The 20,661-nt window shown below is 38.4% G+C and overlaps 1 protein-coding gene across 1 annotated transcript in view; it reads right to left on the minus strand.

The window, feature by feature from the left end:
- The window catches only part of LOC128692280 (uncharacterized), a 196,333-nt gene that overhangs the window by 14,323 nt on the left and 161,349 nt on the right, over nt 1-20,661 (minus strand). The window contains exons 7-8 of the mRNA XM_070096280.1: nt 12,937-13,054; nt 11,070-11,276 (exon numbers count right to left, since the gene is read on the minus strand). Of these exons, the coding sequence (XP_069952381.1) occupies nt 11,070-11,276; nt 12,937-13,054 (325 nt within the window). The remainder of the gene's footprint in view (nt 1-11,069; nt 11,277-12,936; nt 13,055-20,661) is intronic.

Below are 20,661 nucleotides of genomic sequence, written 5' to 3' on the forward strand. Positions count from 1 at the left end.
AAGCTTTAGACAATAATATCTTCAATAACTGTGAAATATTTATATTTATTTCACCTTTCACACAGCATCTCATTTTTTTTTCTGTGATTGACACTTTACATCTAAAACGTGGAATTAAAACTAAAACAAACTGAAATAGTTTAGTGATACTCGAAATGTAGTTTAGTACAAAGAATACACGAAGTGTTTAATTTAATAATTGTATATCTTAATATGTGGATTGTAGAGAAAGATATTTAATTTGGTATGTTCAAGTTACGTCGTTAGTCTTGTCATCTACTTAGGAGCAAGAGTGAATTCAGGTTGCAGTTCCCATGCCACTCGGGGGGCATGTTAACAGACCATTTTTATTGCACTCATATTTATACAAGTTTAAATTACACATTTTAATGAAAATAAGTTGAGGAAGAGAAATTATGAAGACTCGAGCCATCTTCGTGCAGGTGCTAGACACGTACGCTGACGACAACACGAATGACCTTATTTAAGGATCCAAACGAAGACTTGGCTAGTCAGACGCTAGAGCTAGGCCAAAAATAATTTTTTTTATAGGATTCATAGAGCCCCTTCTTAGCACAGTAATGTAACAACTGAGATTTTACGTTCCGTGAGCGTGTAACAGTTTGAGGAAGAAGAATCATGATGACTCGACTCACCTCAGTGCGGGCGTAAGGTAGAAACGCTAACCACTACACCACTGAGCATTCAATCGGATCTGAAAAAGACTTGACTAGTCAGTCGATTTTTTGTAGGTCACTAATGATGCTTGATCTGACAGGCTTACTTTGTCCGCTCTCCTGTTTGACCCTCTCCATTCCTTTCTGCTGATGTGCTTTCCTCAGCACCTTCACCTCCTCTCATCTTCTAACTTTTCTACATCTTCCGTATAGTGCTACTTAACCTAAACACACTTAACGCTTTCCTTGATAATCTTAATGTCGTAATACTGATGTTGTGATGTAGTCCAGCTGGGCTTGTGGGGTCTCTGGGGAGACCTAATTTAACCAATTATATGGTCACACCTTGCCTTGGCAAACGTGTGACCATATAATTGGTTAAATTAGGTCTCCCCAGAGACCTCACAAGCCCAGCTGGACTACATCACAATGTTTGAATACACGTTTTTTTTAACTTCCAGATCTCTAAAGTAACCCGTGTGCTAAGTAACATTAAGTAATCCGCATGGATTTGCCATCCATACAAATTTATATTTCACATTTTTCTGAGAGTAACAAACTGAGGAAACAGAATTATTAAAATTCGACCCTCGCCATAGATGTACGGGCATAAGAGGTTGGTTATTTAAACAGTGAGTAAACAAACGTTATCTCATCAGACTTGGATAGTTTAGGTGTCCCTCTCTCCATGTTTCCCGAAATCACCTAATACAGGATCCTTGATATCACATAAGTACATAGCAATGTTAAGTCATTTTATATATGCAAGACAAGCCACGGGGGTTGAAAATCTTTAGTTCAAGTACTTTCACAATTCTCACTGCGTCATCAGGAGCTACGCAATGTTGCAAGAGAAGCAAATGAAGAAATAAGCGAAAGTTTTCTCAGAGTAGGGTAGCGTGGGGTAACACCAGCTCCAGCTTCTCTCAGAATGTGAAAGACACCTGCTGATTGCCGCCCACCCAACCACCATCCCCGCCCCCAACCCACACGGGGTAGGGTAGACGAGAGCCTCCAAGTTTGCAAAAGCGGGAAAACAGAAAAATAGGAGATGTAATAGCCCGCCCTAATCATCTTCTAATCGCTGAGAATAAGTCATGTGATATAAAAGATTACGTTGCAGTAGTGGATAATATACATATGGAATGCTGCTATTATGTGTAACCTTCTAATTAATAAAAGAAAAATGAATGTACTCATTTGTCAGCTTAAAAGCCGTACGTCACGGGAGGTTTTAGAATGTTCCAGGAAATACTAGGAAGAATCTCATCATTTATTCCTAAATACTGTACACAAATAACCCGCACTTAGAAGAGAGGACCTTACAACGACGTTTCGGTACGACTTGGAACCTTTACAAAGTCACACTAACGAGAAGTCCTGCTCTACTTCTCGTTAGTGTGACTTTGTAAATGGTCCAAGTCGGACCGAAACGTCGTCGTAAGCTCCTCTCTTCTATGTGCGGGTTATTTGTGTATCGTTCCAGTCACAGAATTGTGCCTTTTTTGTTATTCCTAAATACTGCCAACCAATATTCTCAGTATCCATTAATATACATGTATTATTTATGAATCTTCTATAATATTCGTATAATAATCGAATTCATGAACTTTCGAATATCCTTTGATACCACTAACAGCCTAACTCTGTAATCCACTGAGCTAGTTGCATTCACCATGTTGCAATCAATATGTACCGTTATACAGCTGTAGCTAGTTGGGTTTAAGGCCCTAACGGAAATAAGTCACTCTATCCTAGGTGATCCACACATGTGCCGCTGTGTAAGATAATTTATGTAAGTTTATCCATGTGCATCCCTACCTGAATAAAGCCACCTGCTTACTTACTATTAATGCTTATATATTATATCGATCATGTTGCCATCACCGATTGCAGGCACTTAACATTGTGTACTTGTCAACTTATGATACAGTATCAGCTAAATGGGTTATATATTATGCCGACATTCACGACGTATGCAACATGATGCTCGGTGCGTCACAAGAGCATCACGAGACTCCATGGCATAATGAGCAATTCTGTGATATTATGTAACATTGTTCCTTAAGGTTGTGCACAACAGACCCCAATAAATAGCTGTCGAGCTTGTACAACCCATAATTTGAGGTATATACGGCACTCCTATAATTTTTCAAGAAAAAGGATTTTGTCACCTCGGTGGTGATTACAAGAACTGACATGATTAAAGATAGCATTCGACTCCTGCCTTGTCCTGATTGAGTACTGGTGTTGGGTTAATCTGGTTTCCAGAGATTTATCTGTTTAAACAATATATGTGAGAGGGCACAGAGTGCATGGGACCTTGTAAACACCACCAACATTATTAGAAGGTGTGTTTTTAATCAACCTCTTTCAATGTCCCGGTGTTTTTGAAAGCAAGGTGTATACTCGTGAGAAATCACGAAAGCACTTGGAATTTCACTATTTTTTCACACCTGTTTGCTGTGATCCTATTATATATATATATATATATATATATATATATATATATATATATATATATATATATATATATATATATATATATATATATATATATATATATATATATATATATATATTATATATATATATATAATATATATATATATAATATATATATATATAATATATATATATATAATATATATATATATAATATATATATATATAATATATATATATATATATATATATATATATATATATATATATATATATATATATATATTAACACTGCGACTAGCCGAGGACTCGAACCCGTGTCGTTTTAACCCACCTCATGATGAACGAAAATTCACAATGCTCTATCCCACGTGACCACCCAATCCTACAAAGATCACACACCCAGCAGAGCTACATGTTTTGCCGTGATCTGAGGATATATAATGGGTTGATATATAATGGTGTGGGTGCCTAAGAGCTAATTTCTTTCTACTCCCCATTTGGTGAACTAGCCTCCACAAGCAGTATATATATTATTATAGCACGAACGAGTGGCATTTAGTCAATAACAACACTGCAACTAGCTTGGGACTCGAACCTGTGTCGTTTTAACCAACATCAGGGTGAACAAAATTCATGATGCTCTAAACCATGGGACCACCCAATCCTACAAAGATCATGCACCCAGCAGAGCTAGGTCTTTTACTTTGATCCAAGGACATGCGATGGTGTGAGTGCCTCTAAACTAATTTCATTCAACTTCCCGTTTGGCGAAATTAGCTCTGAGGCACCCCCACCATCGTATGTCCTCAGAGCATGATAAAACGCCTAGCTCTGCTGAGTGCGTAATCGTTGTGGGACTGGGTGGTCCTGTGGGTTAGTGCCGTGAATTTTCGTTCACCATAAGATGGGCTTAAAAGACATGGGTTCGAGTCCTCGGGTAGTCGCAATGTTGTTATTGATTAAATAGCACTCGTTCATGGTTACAATAATATATACATGCTGCTCATGGGCTAGTACACCACACAGGTAGGAGAATGAAGTTAGCTTAGAAAGCTCCCACAAAACCGTATGTCCTCGGATGGCGGTAAAACAGCTAGCTCTGCTGGCTGCGCCATTCTCGTAGGATTTGGTGGTCCTGTGGGTTAAAGCATCATGTGGTTCATGCTCACCATGAGGCAGGCCAGTACAAGATGGGTTCAAATCCTTGGTTAGCGCAGTGTTGTTATTGATCAATACCACACACACACACACACACACATATATATATATATATATATATATATATATATATATATATATATATATATATATATATATATATATATATATTGTGTGTGTGTGCTAATAATTTGCAAAACAAGCAAAGTATTTACACACATTTATCTCAGAGCAGAGGGTAATCAAACCTATGACCTTAGTGAGAAAGTGCGCAGTACTATATATACACACACCAAGCCAGGTTTCAGAACTGTGTGTGGCCTGGCCGTGTGTGGCCTGGCTTGCTGTATATGGTACTGCGTATTCGTTCCGAAGATTGTAGGTTACATCCTTCCCTGGTTTAAGATAAATATTTGAATATATGTATATTTGCGTGTGTGTGTGTGTGTGTGTGTGTGTGTGTTTACCAATTTGTATTCATCTCTACAGTTACAAGGGTCGAGTCTCTGCTCCTGTCCCTGCCTCTCCGCTGGCCACTACTGGGTTAACTCTTTACTGGCTGCTTGGGCCCTTTCATATCTATTCTTTAAACTATGTTTGGAATCTGCCCCTAGGTCGTTCCACTTCCTGACCACTGTAAGACTAAAGAATATTTCCTGATATCATGCCAGTATGTGTGTATATGTGTTTATGTGTACGTACTTGCCTGGAGTATACCTGGAGAGGGTTTTGGGGGTCAACGTCCCCGCGGCCCGGTCTATTATGTATGATGGGAGGCAGTTGAACAGTCTTGGGCCCCTGACACTTATTGTGTTGTCTCTCAGTGTACCCGTGGTGCCCCTGTGTTTCATTGGGGAATACTGCATCTCCTGTCGAGTCTTTTGCTTTCGTAGGGAGTGATTTTCGTGTCAAGTTTGGTACTAATCCCTCTAGGATTTTCTCGCCTGCGTTACAGGGAATACAAATCAAGGGACTTAAACTTACAAAGATATATTTACATGGATCGAGTCTCGGCTTTCGACCACACCGTATTCCACTTGAACCTGGTACTAGACCTATCTATATACCTGTGTACAGAAAATGCCTCATTCACAAGTTGCTGTTGCAGAAGAATTGATCAATCAAATGCTTGATGGAGGAGTTATTGCACCTAGCAATTCACCTTGGAATGCGCCCTTGATCCTAGTGCCTAAGAAGGATGGTACTTGGCGCCCAGTGATTGACTTTAGGAAGTTAAATGCGAAAACTATTCCAGATCGCTTCCCACTTCCTGTACTGGGTGATCTTTCATGTAACATTAGAGATAACGAAGTCTTTCCAACCCTGGACTTGTTACAAGGGTTTTGGCAAGTCCCTCTTCACGAGGACAGCCAAGAGCTAACTGCATTCTCCACTCCTACAGGTCATTATCACTTCCTCCGTATGGCCTTTGGATTACGATCCTCCCCTATCACGTTCTCAAGGCTCATGACTAATATCTTTAGAGGTCTCATAGGTAATGCACTTATGGTGTACTTAGATGACGTAATCGTCATGTCTAAAGACGTGAATACACTTGAAAAGACTTGATGCAGTACTTGGTAAGCTTGAAGAAGCCAATTTAAAGATCAAACTGTCAAAATGTCAATTTCTCAGATCAGAAATCAAGTTTCTTGGTCACGTAGTCACTCCTAGAGGGGTTACGACCGACCAAAGTAAAGTAATTGCAGTACTAAATTTTCCAACTCCCAAAACTGCTGATGCCGTAAGATCCTTTGTGGGCTTAGCAGGTTTTTATAGATCTTTCATTGCCAATTTTTCTTCCATAGCTGCTCCTCTAACTGAGTTGCTTAAGAAAGATGCTCCTTTTGTTTGGACCTTCCGTCAAGAAAGAGCATTCCAAACTCTAAAAGAAAAGCTAACATCTGCTCCAATTTTGAAATTTCCAGATTTTTCTAAGCCCTTCTATCTGACAAGTGATGCTAGTTCTATTGGCATAGGTGCTGTACTAGCTCAGAAGACTGATGGCAAGTACAACGCAGTTGCATTTGCTAGCCGAGTCCTTACGAAGGCTGAACGTAATTATACAGTAATTGAGCAAGACATTATTTATCAGTACTCTGTTCATGTCTTGACAGACCATGCTCCACTGATACCTTTATTCCAGAACAAACAACCTACTGGAAGGTTAGCCAGATGGACCTTGACTATCCAAGAGTTCAATCCCACTTTTGAACACTTGCCTGGCAAGTCAAATGTAGTTGCAGATGCCTTATCATGACATATTAGTATAGTAACTGCAGATCCTCCATTTACTGCCGAAGATGTAAAGAATGCTCAACGAACAGTTCCCATGTGGTCTGGTGTGATTCGATTCCTGCTCCAGGAAGATCTTATTCTGACTGTGAAGCCACCAACACCCATCAGTGACTTTGTCATGAACCAAGAATTACTGTATCGAACAGCCGAGTTGGGTACTCCTAGCAGAAGAGTATACCAGTTAGTAATTCCACAATCACTAGTGAATGTAGCCTTACAGCTAGTTCACGATGTACCAGGTGTTGCGCACCCTGGTATGGATAGTTCAGTAAAACAAGCCAGATTGAAATACTTTTGGCCTCGTATGGCAACTGATATTTCTGAGTATGTTAAGAAATGTAGTGTCTGCATGCAACATAAAGGTAATGCTAATGGTCCTAATCCAATCCAAGTGTATCCAACTACTAGCGAACCATGGGAAAGAGTTGCACTAGATCTGTTAACTAATTTCCAATGTTCCCTCCAGGGCAACAAACATCTGTGTGTTATGGTAGACCATTTCACCAGATATTGCGAGTTCCTATTGCAGATAAGACTGCCGAGACAGTAGCTAAAGCGTTTAAAGAACACATTATCTGCAGGCATACCACCCCTAAGTCCCTAGTAACAGATAATGGAGGTGAATTCTGTAATGAGATTCTTGAAAATTTGTGTACCTTGTATAAGATCTCTAAATCCACCATTGTTCCTCATCATCCTGCCAGCAATGGGTTAGCGGAACGAACCAATAAGAAAGTACTTGATGTCTTGAGAGCCACTATCAATCCCAACAGTGAAACTTGGGATGAAGTTATACCTGATGTGCAGTGTGCTATAAATTCTGCTTACAATGTTTCTATAGGTGACACTCCACATTATGCATTGTATGGCGTAGATAAACGTTTGCCTTATGAGTTGTTATATTCTAACCCGAAACCAAATTACAACCCTGATGATTTCATAGCAACTCGTACCAGCCTAGCTCAAAGCGTCTTTAGAAGAATCCGTGAAACACTTCATAAATCAACAGCAGAATTTACAAGAGTCGCAAACACTCGAGCAAAGCCATACAAAATCAAAGGTTCGAGAGTTATGCTGACTAACTTTAACAAAACGTCTGCAATGCCTAAGCTTGATCAAAAGTTTGTTGGTCCTTATCGAGTAGTTGAACATATCACTGGCAATAAATATAAGGTTAGAGAAATTAGTACTGGTCAGTATAAAGAATCCCATTTAGATCATATGAAGTTAGTATGTGATGATAATGATGTTCCAACCCAGACTAATGTGACAGACTCTGACAACCCTCCTGATCCTATACTCTCTACCTCTGATACTCAGTCAGACGATTAACCTGTACGTACACGACAGGTATTGAGAAATCCTCAAGTATCATTTGTAACTACTAATTCAGATTTGCCTCAAGTACAGCATGAGTTAGCCAGTGCAACAGAGTTTGATCCTCCCAGAGATGACACCCATTCTGCATATGTCAATCTCATCCTAGCAGAGTTGGGGTTAAATGTAAATAACCTGTATAGATGAATAATTACAGTATCAACTTATCAGTATTCAAGAATTTTTTTTGTGTGTTCACATTCTCTCCGAATTCTGAGAGTTAACAGTCTAGATTTGAGTGCACCGAATCTGCCTTTCTGTTAAACACTTCTTTCTTTGTATATATTTCTTCCTCAGAATCCGTAGATCACATGAATACAGATCGATCAATCAAATTTATTTTTATCACTTCTATTGTGTAATCCCAATGTTGAGTCTCATTTGATGAGTTGTGCTATATTATACCTTATAATTCATTACAGTTTCATTACAGTAAGTTTCATTATAGCCAATTACGTAAGCTTCCATTCCAATATTCTCCTTATGTTATAATGTTCAATTGTTGTGTACTTTGACATTGTATAGAATCAGCCCAAGCCATACACCTGCCGTCTCTAGTTTGTATTAGCTGTATGTCGGGAAGACATACGTTAACGTCGCCGAGCTCTCAGTAGTACCAGTTACCAGTAACCAGTTACCAGTAGATGACTCACTACCAACCGTCTGTGTGAATCACTGACTGTTATTCACGTTGCTGCTGACCATAGCATGCTTTTGAATGCCGTTCACCTGCTAGGCACGGGTGGGTCAGTCTGAGATAGGGAGCAGAAAGAGGTAGGGTGGCTGATGGCGCTTCCCATACTTCTGTTATAATTATACATACTAACCAGCCTACGTGAGTGTTTTTACTCCATCCACGTTATCGAACCCACATGACAATGCCAGTATGTGTGTATATGTGTTTATGTGTACGTACTTGCCTGGAGTATACCTGGAGAGGGTTTTGGGGGTCAACGTCCCCGCAGCCCGGTCTATTATGTATGATGGGAGGCAGTTGAACAGTCTTGGGGCCCCTGACACTTATTGTGTTCTCTCAGTGTACCCGTGGTGCTCCTGTGTTTCATTGGGGGAATACTGCATCTCCTGTCGAGTCTTTTGCTTTCGTAGGGAGTGATTTTCGTGTCAAGTTTGGTACTAATCCCTCTAGGATTTTCCAAATGTATATTATCATGTATCATTCTCGCCTGCGTTACAGGGAATACAAATCAAGGGACTTAAACTTACCAAGATATATTTACATGGATCGAGTCTCGGCTTTCGACCACACCTGTTATCTTTCAGTAAACATTTATCAGATCCTGTCCTTACCATGCCTACTCATGTTATATTTAAATGGGAAGGAACATAGTGAAGTGATCAGGTGAAGCCACTGGTTTAGAAAATGGAGTAACAAGTCTTATGCTCGATAAATCGATAGAATTTTAGTAACTTTACTTTAGCAAGGCAAAAGCATAAACTATGTTATTCATTATAAATTCATAAATTATTACAGTTAATTAATGTATAATGTCATTGTACTGTTACTTCATTTGCTTTGAGGTCCTCAAACTTTCGTATTTATTAACCTTATTTTTCAACCCTGTGTCTTTATTGACCCTTTGGTCAATAAAGACACACGGTGTCTTTATTGACACCGTGTCAATAAATTATTTATAATTCTTATTGGTTCTTTATTCAACCCGAGGCGTTTTTATTGATCATGTCATCGGCCATAGGTGTGTCTACAGATCCTTTCGTCACTCTTTGGTGTCTTTACTGATCCTGATATCTGCTGTGTGTCTTTATTGACCTTGTGGTCAACCTTCTGTGTTTTTATTGAACATTTAGCCAAGTTTATGTATCCAGTTGTGTAAGAATACCGGGTACAGAGCAGTCAGTCCATACTCTAGCATGTGTACGGACACCTTCACTGGCTCACCCAGAAAATGTACGAATTTCTTAGTATGAGAGATTCTTATTACTGCTAAAAAGGCTCACTACGTCTCGATCTCATTTAGTGAACGTTCTGGAATTCACCACAAGTGAACAAACTGTAGTGTAGTTCTTGTTGCTGTCTCTGAATGCTTGTCGCTGTGTCTGCTCGTTGCTGTCTCTCCTTGTTACCGTCTATGCTTGTTGCTGTCTCTGCTTGTTAAGATAAGATTTCGTTCGGATTTTTAACCCCGGAAGGTTAGCCACCCAGGATAACCCAAGACAGTCACTGCGTCATCGAGGACTGTCTAACTTATTTCCATTGGGGTCCTCAATCTTGTCCCCCAGGATGCGACCCACACCAATCGACTAACACCCAGGTACCTATTTGCTGCTAGGTGAACAGGACAACAGGTGTAAGGAAAAGTGTCGAAATTATTCCACCCGCCGGGAATCGAACCCGGGCCCTCCGTGTGTGAAGCTGGAGCTTTAGCCACAGAGACAGCTTGTTGCTGTCTCTGTTTACTTGTTGCTGTGTCTGTTTACAGAAGTCTATTCATCACTACTTATTGACTGTTGCTTTAATTTCACATTCTGCTCAACAGCTGGGGCTTCCAACATAGAAATCTTTTCTTTAATTTCTTTGACAGCCAAAAAACACAAGAATTATATTATTCCTTCAAGTAATTATGTTTGGTATAATGTCACGCTTTTAAATTTTCCCGTTCTAGCGACTACGTATTCAGCTGAGATCATATCTGATGCTTCCAAATGTGTAGTGATCATGAAATTTTTTATTAACCCTTCACATCGTTATTTTCCATCAATTTTATTAAAAGAGCATAGGAATGATCGAAAAAGCATTTATTTGTCCAACCCACCACCAAATTAGATAACTTTCAGTAGGACGCTGATATACCGCTCAGCAAACAACCTAAGGGACCAGGGTTCGATTTCATCGGGGGTCGTGAAACATGGACAAACCCCCTTGCATTTTGTTGCCTTTGTTTTCCCAGAAGCAAAAAGGTACCTAGGTATTAGTCAGCTGTTTGGAGTCACACAAAGATGGTAGAGAGGACTCTGCTTTGATACGAGCAGAAATAGAATACTAATTCTGAGGTTGTACTTTAAACTGTGCAAAAAATCTTAAGAGGTAAATGCTGAATATTATGAAATTAATAAGTGAAGGAAGGTACGTGCCATCAAGATCCTTTCTGAACGTGACGGTGGTGCCAGCGAGAGTGGCAAGTGTGCGCTGCTGCAGGAGACCTTCAGAGTACCAGGCTCCCCTAATAGAGTGTCTGGCCAGTAGATCCCGTCTCAGTCCCCGGTTCATGAGCAGTCCAGGCCATGAATAACCCTTGGACGTGATAGCGGAGTCCGGCGGTGCCAGCAGAGTGTACGTTCCTGTGTAAGACATGGTGTAGGAACATTAAGCCAGCAGACAAAAGTGGAGTGGAGTGACTGCATAAGAAAGTGAGATAGATTAATGACTGGAAAAGTTCGAGTCAGAAGGACATGATCAGTTCGATGATCATGTCAGGTAGTGAGATATAGATGATTTCAATTCTAGGCAGGTCAAGATATGGACAGATTTAAAACTCTGTCACCACCATTATGAGACTAGCAGTACATACAGGGTATATATCGGTATTGTGCCTTTTTTCATTATTTAGGTGAGTTTGGTCTATTAGGCAAGTTCGTTTTCTATCAAATAACCAGAATGCAAATTTGTATGAGCCATAACTCTGCCAAATTCAATCTGAGCATAAATAAATAAATAAATAATTATAATGTCCTGCCGAATAGGTAAAACTGGCCAATTAGCAAGAAATCATTTAAAATTAAGTCCTTTCTAAAATTTTCTTTGATACGTTTAAAAATATATTTTTCCATTTATGTTAATGTGAAAATGAATTTTGTACCAGGAGAACCTTAGAAAAGTTACCTAACCTTATTATAACAAGCACAATTTAACTTAGCATAATCCAATTAAATATATTATAGATAAGTTTACAATAATTCAATAATAAACAAACACAATGAAATATATTTTTTTCGTTAGGTTCAGAATGACTTTTGTGAAATTATATTATACACAAATTTTCGCTTGCCCTATCCGGCAAGAAATGCGTTGCTATTTAAGCCAAAATCGCAAGTTTTACTTTATGCATATATATATATATATATATATATATATATATATATATATATATATATATATATATATATATATATATATATATATATATATATATATATATATATGCATATATATATATATATATATATATATATATATATGCATATATATGCATATATATATGCATGCATATATATATATATATATATATATATATATATATATATATATATATATATATATATATATATATATATATATATATATATATATATATATATATTAACCTGAATATTTTCTTGGGTCAATACCCCCCGCAGTCCGGGCCCAGACAAGACCTATTGCTGGATCAAGGCTTCATGAATCAAGATGTTACTACTGGCTGCACACAGTCCAACATACTAACCACAGCAGACTCATCAGGAACTGACTAAGAATGTATCCAGTTCCCTTCTGAACATTGCAATTAGTCTACTGGTAATCCTCCGTATGTATGATGGGATGCTGTTGGACAGTCTTGGCACCTTCTCAGTGTACTTATGGTAGCCCTGCATGTTTTTTCATTTATTTATTTTGCACCGACGTAGGGTCATGATGTTGAGTTATGCTGCTGAGAACATACCGGTAATAAAACTTATGCTTAAGATTCCATATGCATAACATTGATTATAATACCCTAACGGTGCCCTTTTCCGGCCACACATGATGCTTGTCAGTATAATTATCATTATTATTACTATACTCAAGGGGAGGTACTAAGCCCGTAAAGATCATTTAGCGTCTTGGCAATGGGAGGTAATTAGTTTTGATCCATGAAAAGGAAGGGGTAACGATTCCTTGAATCAAGAGACCTACATCGGTATCAGAGCACACCCCTTCCCTTTTGAATGGAGTGGAGGATGGAGAAAAAACACCAGTACTTGCCTGACTGGACGAGGTCACTTGCGCTGAGCAGAGTGTTCACCCTAGAGTAGGAGTGTCCGCTTCCCACCAATACCGCCTGAATCTCCCCAACCGGCACCTCCAACACAGAGTCGACCACCTGAAGGCAGTGACACCAGGATTAGAGTTGTTACAGGTAGATAAGTGGGTGGGGAAGGTGTATTGAGTGAATAAGATGGTTACGTGGGTCATGGATGGGTGGGGGAGAGAGTTTGGAGGTTGTGGGAAAAAGGGAGGTGATTAAATGGGTTATTGTGATGAGTGGGTAAAAGAGAAAGGTACTCAAGTACATAAGAGCATAAGGACATAAGGAATACTGCAGTAGGCCTACTGGCCCATGAAGTGGTTGATAAGTGAAATTACTTAATGAAAAAAAATCATATGAAATTATCTTCTTTCTACAAATGGGGTGGAAAAAACTAGGTCTGCGTCAGGAGACACTTTCTTATTTCCTAACGAAAGCATCACAACCGAATTTCACTGTAACTGAAATCCAACATATATCTCACTTATTATGGCAAAAAAAAAATATTTATTCCAAATTACCCTTTTAAACCATACATGTAAAAAATAGATGTACGACAGCTTTTAAATAATTGTTTGGTATAATTATTGACCTAATTGTCATTTCCCAAGAACATTTTATTTTATTGGCACCGAGAGTAAACAATTTTTAATACCTGTAGCTTACAATGGGACGACTCTGCTATCAACTATGGAACGTTTAAAGGTTCGCTAAACTGCGAAAATTTAAAACGCAATAAAACCGCGAGGTTTTAGTGCATCTCAGTTTTCTTTTTTGCTGCTGTATTTTAAAATTCACTAGTCCTCAATATTGATTAAATCCATAGTCATAAATATTTAAATAAGTAGGAATATTCATAATTAGCTTCACCAATACAAACAGGAGATTCGTTGATGAAATCAATCACTAAAGGATTCGCAAGAAATTCAGAACGTGGTTTTAACTTTTTTAGTTTCTCAAAATTGTTTTCAAAAATAATTATAAAGAGTTTTTAAGTTTCGTTCGTATTGTTCCAATTTACCGTCTTTCAACATCAGGAAAAGCAGTTATTCAAAATTTATGATTGAGAAAGTGGTCAAATTTCTATGTTGTCAGATGTCTTTGAAAAAACTTTATTTTATTCTGAAAATTGATTGGGTAATTTCTGTAATAACTTTGTTCCTTCTTTGAAGTGCTATATTTAAAGATTGGATTTGTTGCATTACAACTGTTAAGAACATTAGATCCTGTAACTATTCGTGTTCTAGTTGTGGGTATTTCTTTTTCTTTTCTTTCATGAAAGCAATGATTGGTTCAGAAAGAGCAACAAACTCAATAAAAATATTTGTAGTTGATAGCCATCTTACAATACAGTAGAATAAAAGGGCACCTCAATAACATTTCTAAATTCACGGCTTCTTTTTTTTTTTTTTTGCACTTGTTCGAATGAAATTCACAATTTCTAAAACGCAATTCATGACATTCTTGAGCTTGAAGTGTTTACGTACTAAATGCTGAAGGTTGATGATACACTGGATAAAGCGGCATTCAGGATAGTTGAGATCATGTGTCAATTGCCCAACTAGGCTAGTATTTTGATCTACCACAGTTGGTGCTCCGACCCCCTCAAGGAAGGTTCCTTGATGCTGGTGAGGGGATCTTGATTGAGGGAATTGGATCTATGCTCCACTTCCCTGAATTACGCCTGAATACCTTCCACATCACCCCCCTCAACATGCGCTGTATAATTCAACGAGTTTAGCGCTTCCCCTTGATTATAATAATGGTGCTCCGACTGTTGCAATACCAACAAGTTTATGTAATGGTAGTTGAGAATTTAATAAATCTTTGTTAAGTGCATTTTTTGATACCAATACCTTTCGTGGTTTCCTTTAAGCATATCAGGTCTTTAAATTCTTCTTGTACATTTCCATCGTTTGTAACATAGTGAACAAATATAGCTAAATGAGGGATATCTTGAATGTCTGTAGATTCATTCAGAGCTACGCTGAAAGCAACGCAGCTTTTCAGATCACTCTGCAGTGAACATACGATTGTAGAACTAATATCAGAAATGTGTCTCTCAGTCGTCCGGCGGCAGATAGGAATTTGTTTTATTGCTTGTTTAAATTTTGAGTTATCTGGAGCGAGAACTGCAATCACATCACTAATATTCTTGTTTACATATTCTCCATGAATGTAAGGTCAGGGAGGTCAGTAGCCAAATGTAAGGTCAGGGAGGTCAGTAGCCAAATGTAAGGTCAGGGAGGTCAGTAGCCAAATGTAAGGTCAGGGAGGTCAGTAGCCAAATGTAAGGTCAGGGAGGTCAGTAGCCAAATGTAAGGTCAGGGAGGTCAGCCAAATGTAAGGTCAGGGAGGTCAGTAGCCAAATGTAAGGTCAGGGAGGTCAGTAGCCAAATGTAAGGTCAGGGAGGTCAGTAGCCAAATGTAAGGTCAGGGAGGTCAGTAGCTAAATGTAAGGTCAGGGAGGTCAGTAGCCAAATGTAAGGTCAGGATGTCAGTAGCCAAATTACTTTGCTTACAGAGGAAAAATAGGCTATTTTGCTAAGTGGCTAAATTGGATTTCAAAAAAAAAATCTTATTTTTTCGCAGTTCTGATCCAGGAGTAAATTCAGATGCAAATTTAATATGGTTACATTCAAGGTGACGCTTTAAATTACTGACTTCAAAGTGGCTGATGGTTGTAAGACAGATAAGGCACACTGCCTTTTCACCCTTAACAGTAAAAGCAAAATCGTCATCCCATTGTTGGTTTAACACACTTTTTTCTTTGTATTTCCGTTTTAAACTCTTCTGTTGCTCGGTCATTTTTAACAAGAGTTTTAAAGCTTTAAATAAAATCAATCTTAAGTATTTATTAAACAGAAAAGTATTTATCGACACTGCACTGCACTAGTTATGTTCCACTACCGTCCCAAGAGCGTAACCTGTGTGCAGTGCATGGAGAGTGTGCAGAGTGCATCATCCGTACTTCTTTAAAACATGTTTTCATTATGTTCAGCGAGTTTAAACAGCAGTCTGGGCACATAATGCATATGATATTTGTAAAAATTATGTGAATTACCCGTATGTGTTTATATATATATATATATATATATATATATATATATATATATATATATATATATATATATATATGCAATAAGATCACAGTAAACAGGTGATTTTAGAATATGTAAAACATTCACTGTGAAGGAATAGAGAAATTCCAAGCGCTTTCGTGACTACTCACATTATCAAGGAACAATGAAAGTAATACATCAAAGGAAGGCAATAAAAGGGTTTAGACCACACCTCACAGTCAACCCCCACAACAAAGAAACGCCTGACGCGGGACAATACCGGACTCATAAAAAAAGAGGAACACTGCAGTAGGTCCGCTGGTCCAACTAGACAGGTCCTCACGACAACCCACCAACAAATCTTTCTACCCAAGAAATAAGGTTTATTTTTTGTCCAATGTATTATTAAACTCTAACCAAATTTTATTAATTATAAATGAATCTAATTTATACAAACCTAAGGAAATATTCATATTATTTTCAAAACTGCTTTTTATGAAACAAGATTCAATTATATTTGTCAACCATGGCCGTGCTCGATACTACTTTCTCAACTTTTTGAAAATCAATTGAATGGTTAAAGTCTCTCACATGAATAAATAGAGCATTGGAATCTTGTCCAGTTCTAATGCTATATTCATGTTTTAATCTTAGTTCGAGACTTTTACCAGTTTGACCGTAATAAACTTTATCGCAAATCTTACAAGGAATCTTAGACACATCCGTCAGCATTTTGGGGTGAATTCTTTATAAAAAGTTTTTTTACTGTATCAAGATTTTTAAATACAACTTTAATATTAAAAGTCTTAAGAAGAGAAGGCATGGAAATAAATGGTATAAAATACCGACACAATGGAAATATAAACACATATGCAGTATAATGTGATCCTTTATTGACTACGTTTCGCCCACACAGTGGGCTTTTTCAAATCACAAACAGATCTACCTGGGGTCCCTTCCACCCCAGGTAGATCTGTTTGTGACTTGAAAAAGCCCACTGTGTGGGCGAAACGTAGTCAATAAAGGATCACATTATACTGCATATGTGTTTATATTTCCAAGAGAAGGCATATCAACCAAGTTTTCATGGTAAGGGAGAACCAACATATTTTTAGCTGAATAAGGTTGGTTGCCCCTTTTGGGTTGTAAAAAGTATTTCTAGCAATTTTAAATGATTTATCAATTACATTTCTCGGGTATTTCGGATCAATGGCTATTTCATAAATTTTGGATATTTCTTCATCTATGAACTCTGGACTACAAATACGTAAAGCTCTCAAAAACATTGATGAGAAAACAGACAGTTTAACTTTATCTTGATGGGAAGAATAATAGTGGACATAGGAACAGTTATTTGTAGGTTTTCTGTAAATTTTAAATTTGAATTCATTATTACTCTTAATAATTAAAACATCTAGAAAAGGCAATGAGTTATTTTCCTCAAACTCGACAGTAAAGTTTATAGAATGGGCTAAGCTATTTAATTTGCCAAGGAAATGTGAGTAGTCACGAAAGCGCTTGGAATTTCACTACTCTTTCACAGTGGTTGTTTTGTATATATATATATATATATATTTATATATATATATATATATATATATATATATATATATATATATATATATATATATATATATAATCCTGTATTGGTACGTTCTATACGACTATAGTAATATAAAATTTAAAGAAAAATAGTAATGAAACCCAATTTTGTCTCGGGAGCAGCACAGAGTAGCTGCGGGACTCTCGTATGCCTTGAAGAGGGAATTTAACAGATCCCAATAAAAGCGTGTTCTCTGCAGTGCTTTTTTTTTCTTCGCTATTATTTAGAGTGTGTTATTTTGATCCAGGTCTATAATTGATCGTTTAAAAATGATTGCTGCTTATAGCTTGAAAAAATGGAATCAGAATTATTTATGTGGTGTTGGTTGTGGTGGTAGTGGTAGTTGTACATAAGAACATAAGAAAGGAGGAACACTGCAGCAGGCCTGTTGGCCCATACTAGGCAGGTCCTTTACAATTCATCCCACTAACAAACATTTGACCTACCCAATTTTCAATGCTACCCAAGAAATAAGCTCTGATGTGCAAGTCCCACTCAAATCCAACCCATCCCACTCATGTATTTATCCAACCTAAATTTGAAACTACCCAAAGTCCTAGCCTCAATAACCCAACTAGGTAGACTGTTCCACTCATCTACTACCCTATTTCCAAACCAATACTTACCTATGTCCTTTCTAAATCTAAACTTATCTAATTTAAATCCATTACTGCGGGTTCTCTCTTGGAGAGATATCCTCAAGACCTTGTTAATATCCCCTTTATTAATACCTATCTTCCACTTATACACTTCGATCAGGTCTCCCCTCATTCTTCGTCTAACAAGTGAATGTAACTTAAGAGTCTTCAATCTTTCTTCATAGTGGTGGAGATGGTAGTGGTAGTTCGGTGGTGGTGGTTGAGGTGGTGATCGGTGGTTGTGATGGTAGTGGTGGTGGTTGTGATGATGGTGGTGGTGGTTGTAGTGTTGGTAGTGGTTGTAGTTAGGTGGTGGTGGTTGTAGTGATGGTTCGGTAGTGGTGGCGGTGGCTCGGTGGTGGTGGTGGTGGTAGGAGTGGTGGTGGTGAGGAACGTGATGGGCGTGGTAGGGGTGGTGGTGGTGAGTGACGTAGTGGGGGTGGTGGTGGTGCTGGCGGCGGTTGTGGTGGTGGTAGTAGGGGTGGTAGTGGTGCTGGCTGCGATGGTGGTGGTAGTGGTGGTGGCTGTAGTGGTAATGGTGGGGTGGTGAGGGAGGTGATGGTGGTGTTGGTGGTGATAGTGTTAAGTTTGATGTAGTGGTGGTGGTAGTGATTATAGTGATGGTTGTGGTTTTGGTGGTAATGTTAGTGGTAGCACTGAGGGTTGGTGTTTCCAGTAATAGTATATGTATTTGTTAAGAAGCAGAAATATATTACTGACCCGCTGAGTGAAGCTACCACTGTGGTATGGGCTCTGGGTATCAGTGTCAAGGCATCCGCTGGCCTACCAGTGCACAGGTCTATGAACTGTTAAGCATGTGCACGGGTATCCCCTCCACATCCTGGCCCTCGGGAGAAACCTCGCCTACTCAACATGATACTCAGGTAGTGTTTGGTATGCAGCGGTCGACCCCCCCCCCACGAGCCAATAACTCTGAGAGCAGGGGGTATCCCTACTCAAGTGATTCAGCATAAAAACATAAGGAAGAAGGAACACTGCACCAGGCCTACTGGCCCATGCGAGGCAGATCCAAGTCTCCTACCGGCTTAAGTCAATGACCCAACCTAGTCAGGTCAGGTCACATCCACTTAAGGAAGAAGCACAGCATCAGGCCTATTAGCACAAGCTAGTCAGGTCCAACTCACACGCACCCACACCCACTCATGTATTTATCTAACCTATTTTTAAAACTACACAACGTTTTAGCTTCTATTACGGTACTTGGGAGTTTGTTCCACTATATCCTTCCTGAATCTGAATTTTTCCAACTTAAACCATTGCTGCGAGTCCTGTCTTGCCTAGATATTTTAAGCATGCTATTTACATCCCCTTTATTTATTCCTGTTTTTCATTCATACACCTCAGTCACATCCCCCCTTAATTCTATGCCTTTCTAGGACCCTCAGTCTGCCCTCATAGTGAAGATTTCTGATACATGGGATCAACTTTGTCATTCTCCTTTGTACGTTTTCCATAGCATTTACATTCGTTCTGTAATACGGTGACCAAAACTGTGCAGCATAATCTAAATGAGGGCTTACCAAGGATATACAGAGTTGAAAAACAACCTGAGGACTCTTATTATTTATGCTTCTTGATATGAAGCCAAGGATTGTGTTCGCTTTATTGCGAACACTTACGCACAGTTTTCTTGGTTTTAGATTACTGCAAACTACAACTCCCAAATCCTTTTCACACAGAGGGAATTTATTTCGACTAGAACGTTTTCCCATTGCTTCATCACATTAAATTAAAAAACAACAATAATAAAAATAATAGTAATAATTACTTAGAAGAGACTTTCAAGGGGTCAAAAAACATTCTGCCACATACAGAATTTTCCCAAACAAATATAGGCAAAGTGTAACTTCCTGAACGTTACATTGGCGAGGACTTGCTTAAATAATTATGTCCTATGACAGCCTTGATTGGAAATAAAGGCCTATGAATGACCGATAATTTTCTCTACCTCTTCGAGAGAATATATACATGGGGATTTATATAGTGTATTACTGCTTATAAGGCTCGGAGTTTATTGTAATCTATATTTTACAAACTAAAATATCTTTGACTGGAGCATACAAGTGATACGCAGCCTTAATAAGCTTCGTGTAATAAAAAAAATAAAAGCGATTTTCCTACTCTCACTCGATAAGACTTTTCAACTTTGTAGTTTGTCATTGTCGGATAGTTATACGTAAATAGAGGTTAAAAATATAATTAATCTAAACTTCAGCAACCCTAACTTAGCCTAACAACCCTAACTTAACTCAAGAAATCGTAATGACACGATTGCAAACAAACCATACCCCCGGCCGGGATTGAACCCGCGGTCATAGAGTCTCAATCCCGGCCGGGGGTATGGTTTGTTTGCAATCG

The sequence above is a fragment of the Cherax quadricarinatus genome, chromosome 53, assembly GCF_038502225.1.
Source record: "Cherax quadricarinatus isolate ZL_2023a chromosome 53, ASM3850222v1, whole genome shotgun sequence".
NCBI classification, from domain to species: Eukaryota; Metazoa; Arthropoda; class Malacostraca; order Decapoda; family Parastacidae; genus Cherax; species Cherax quadricarinatus.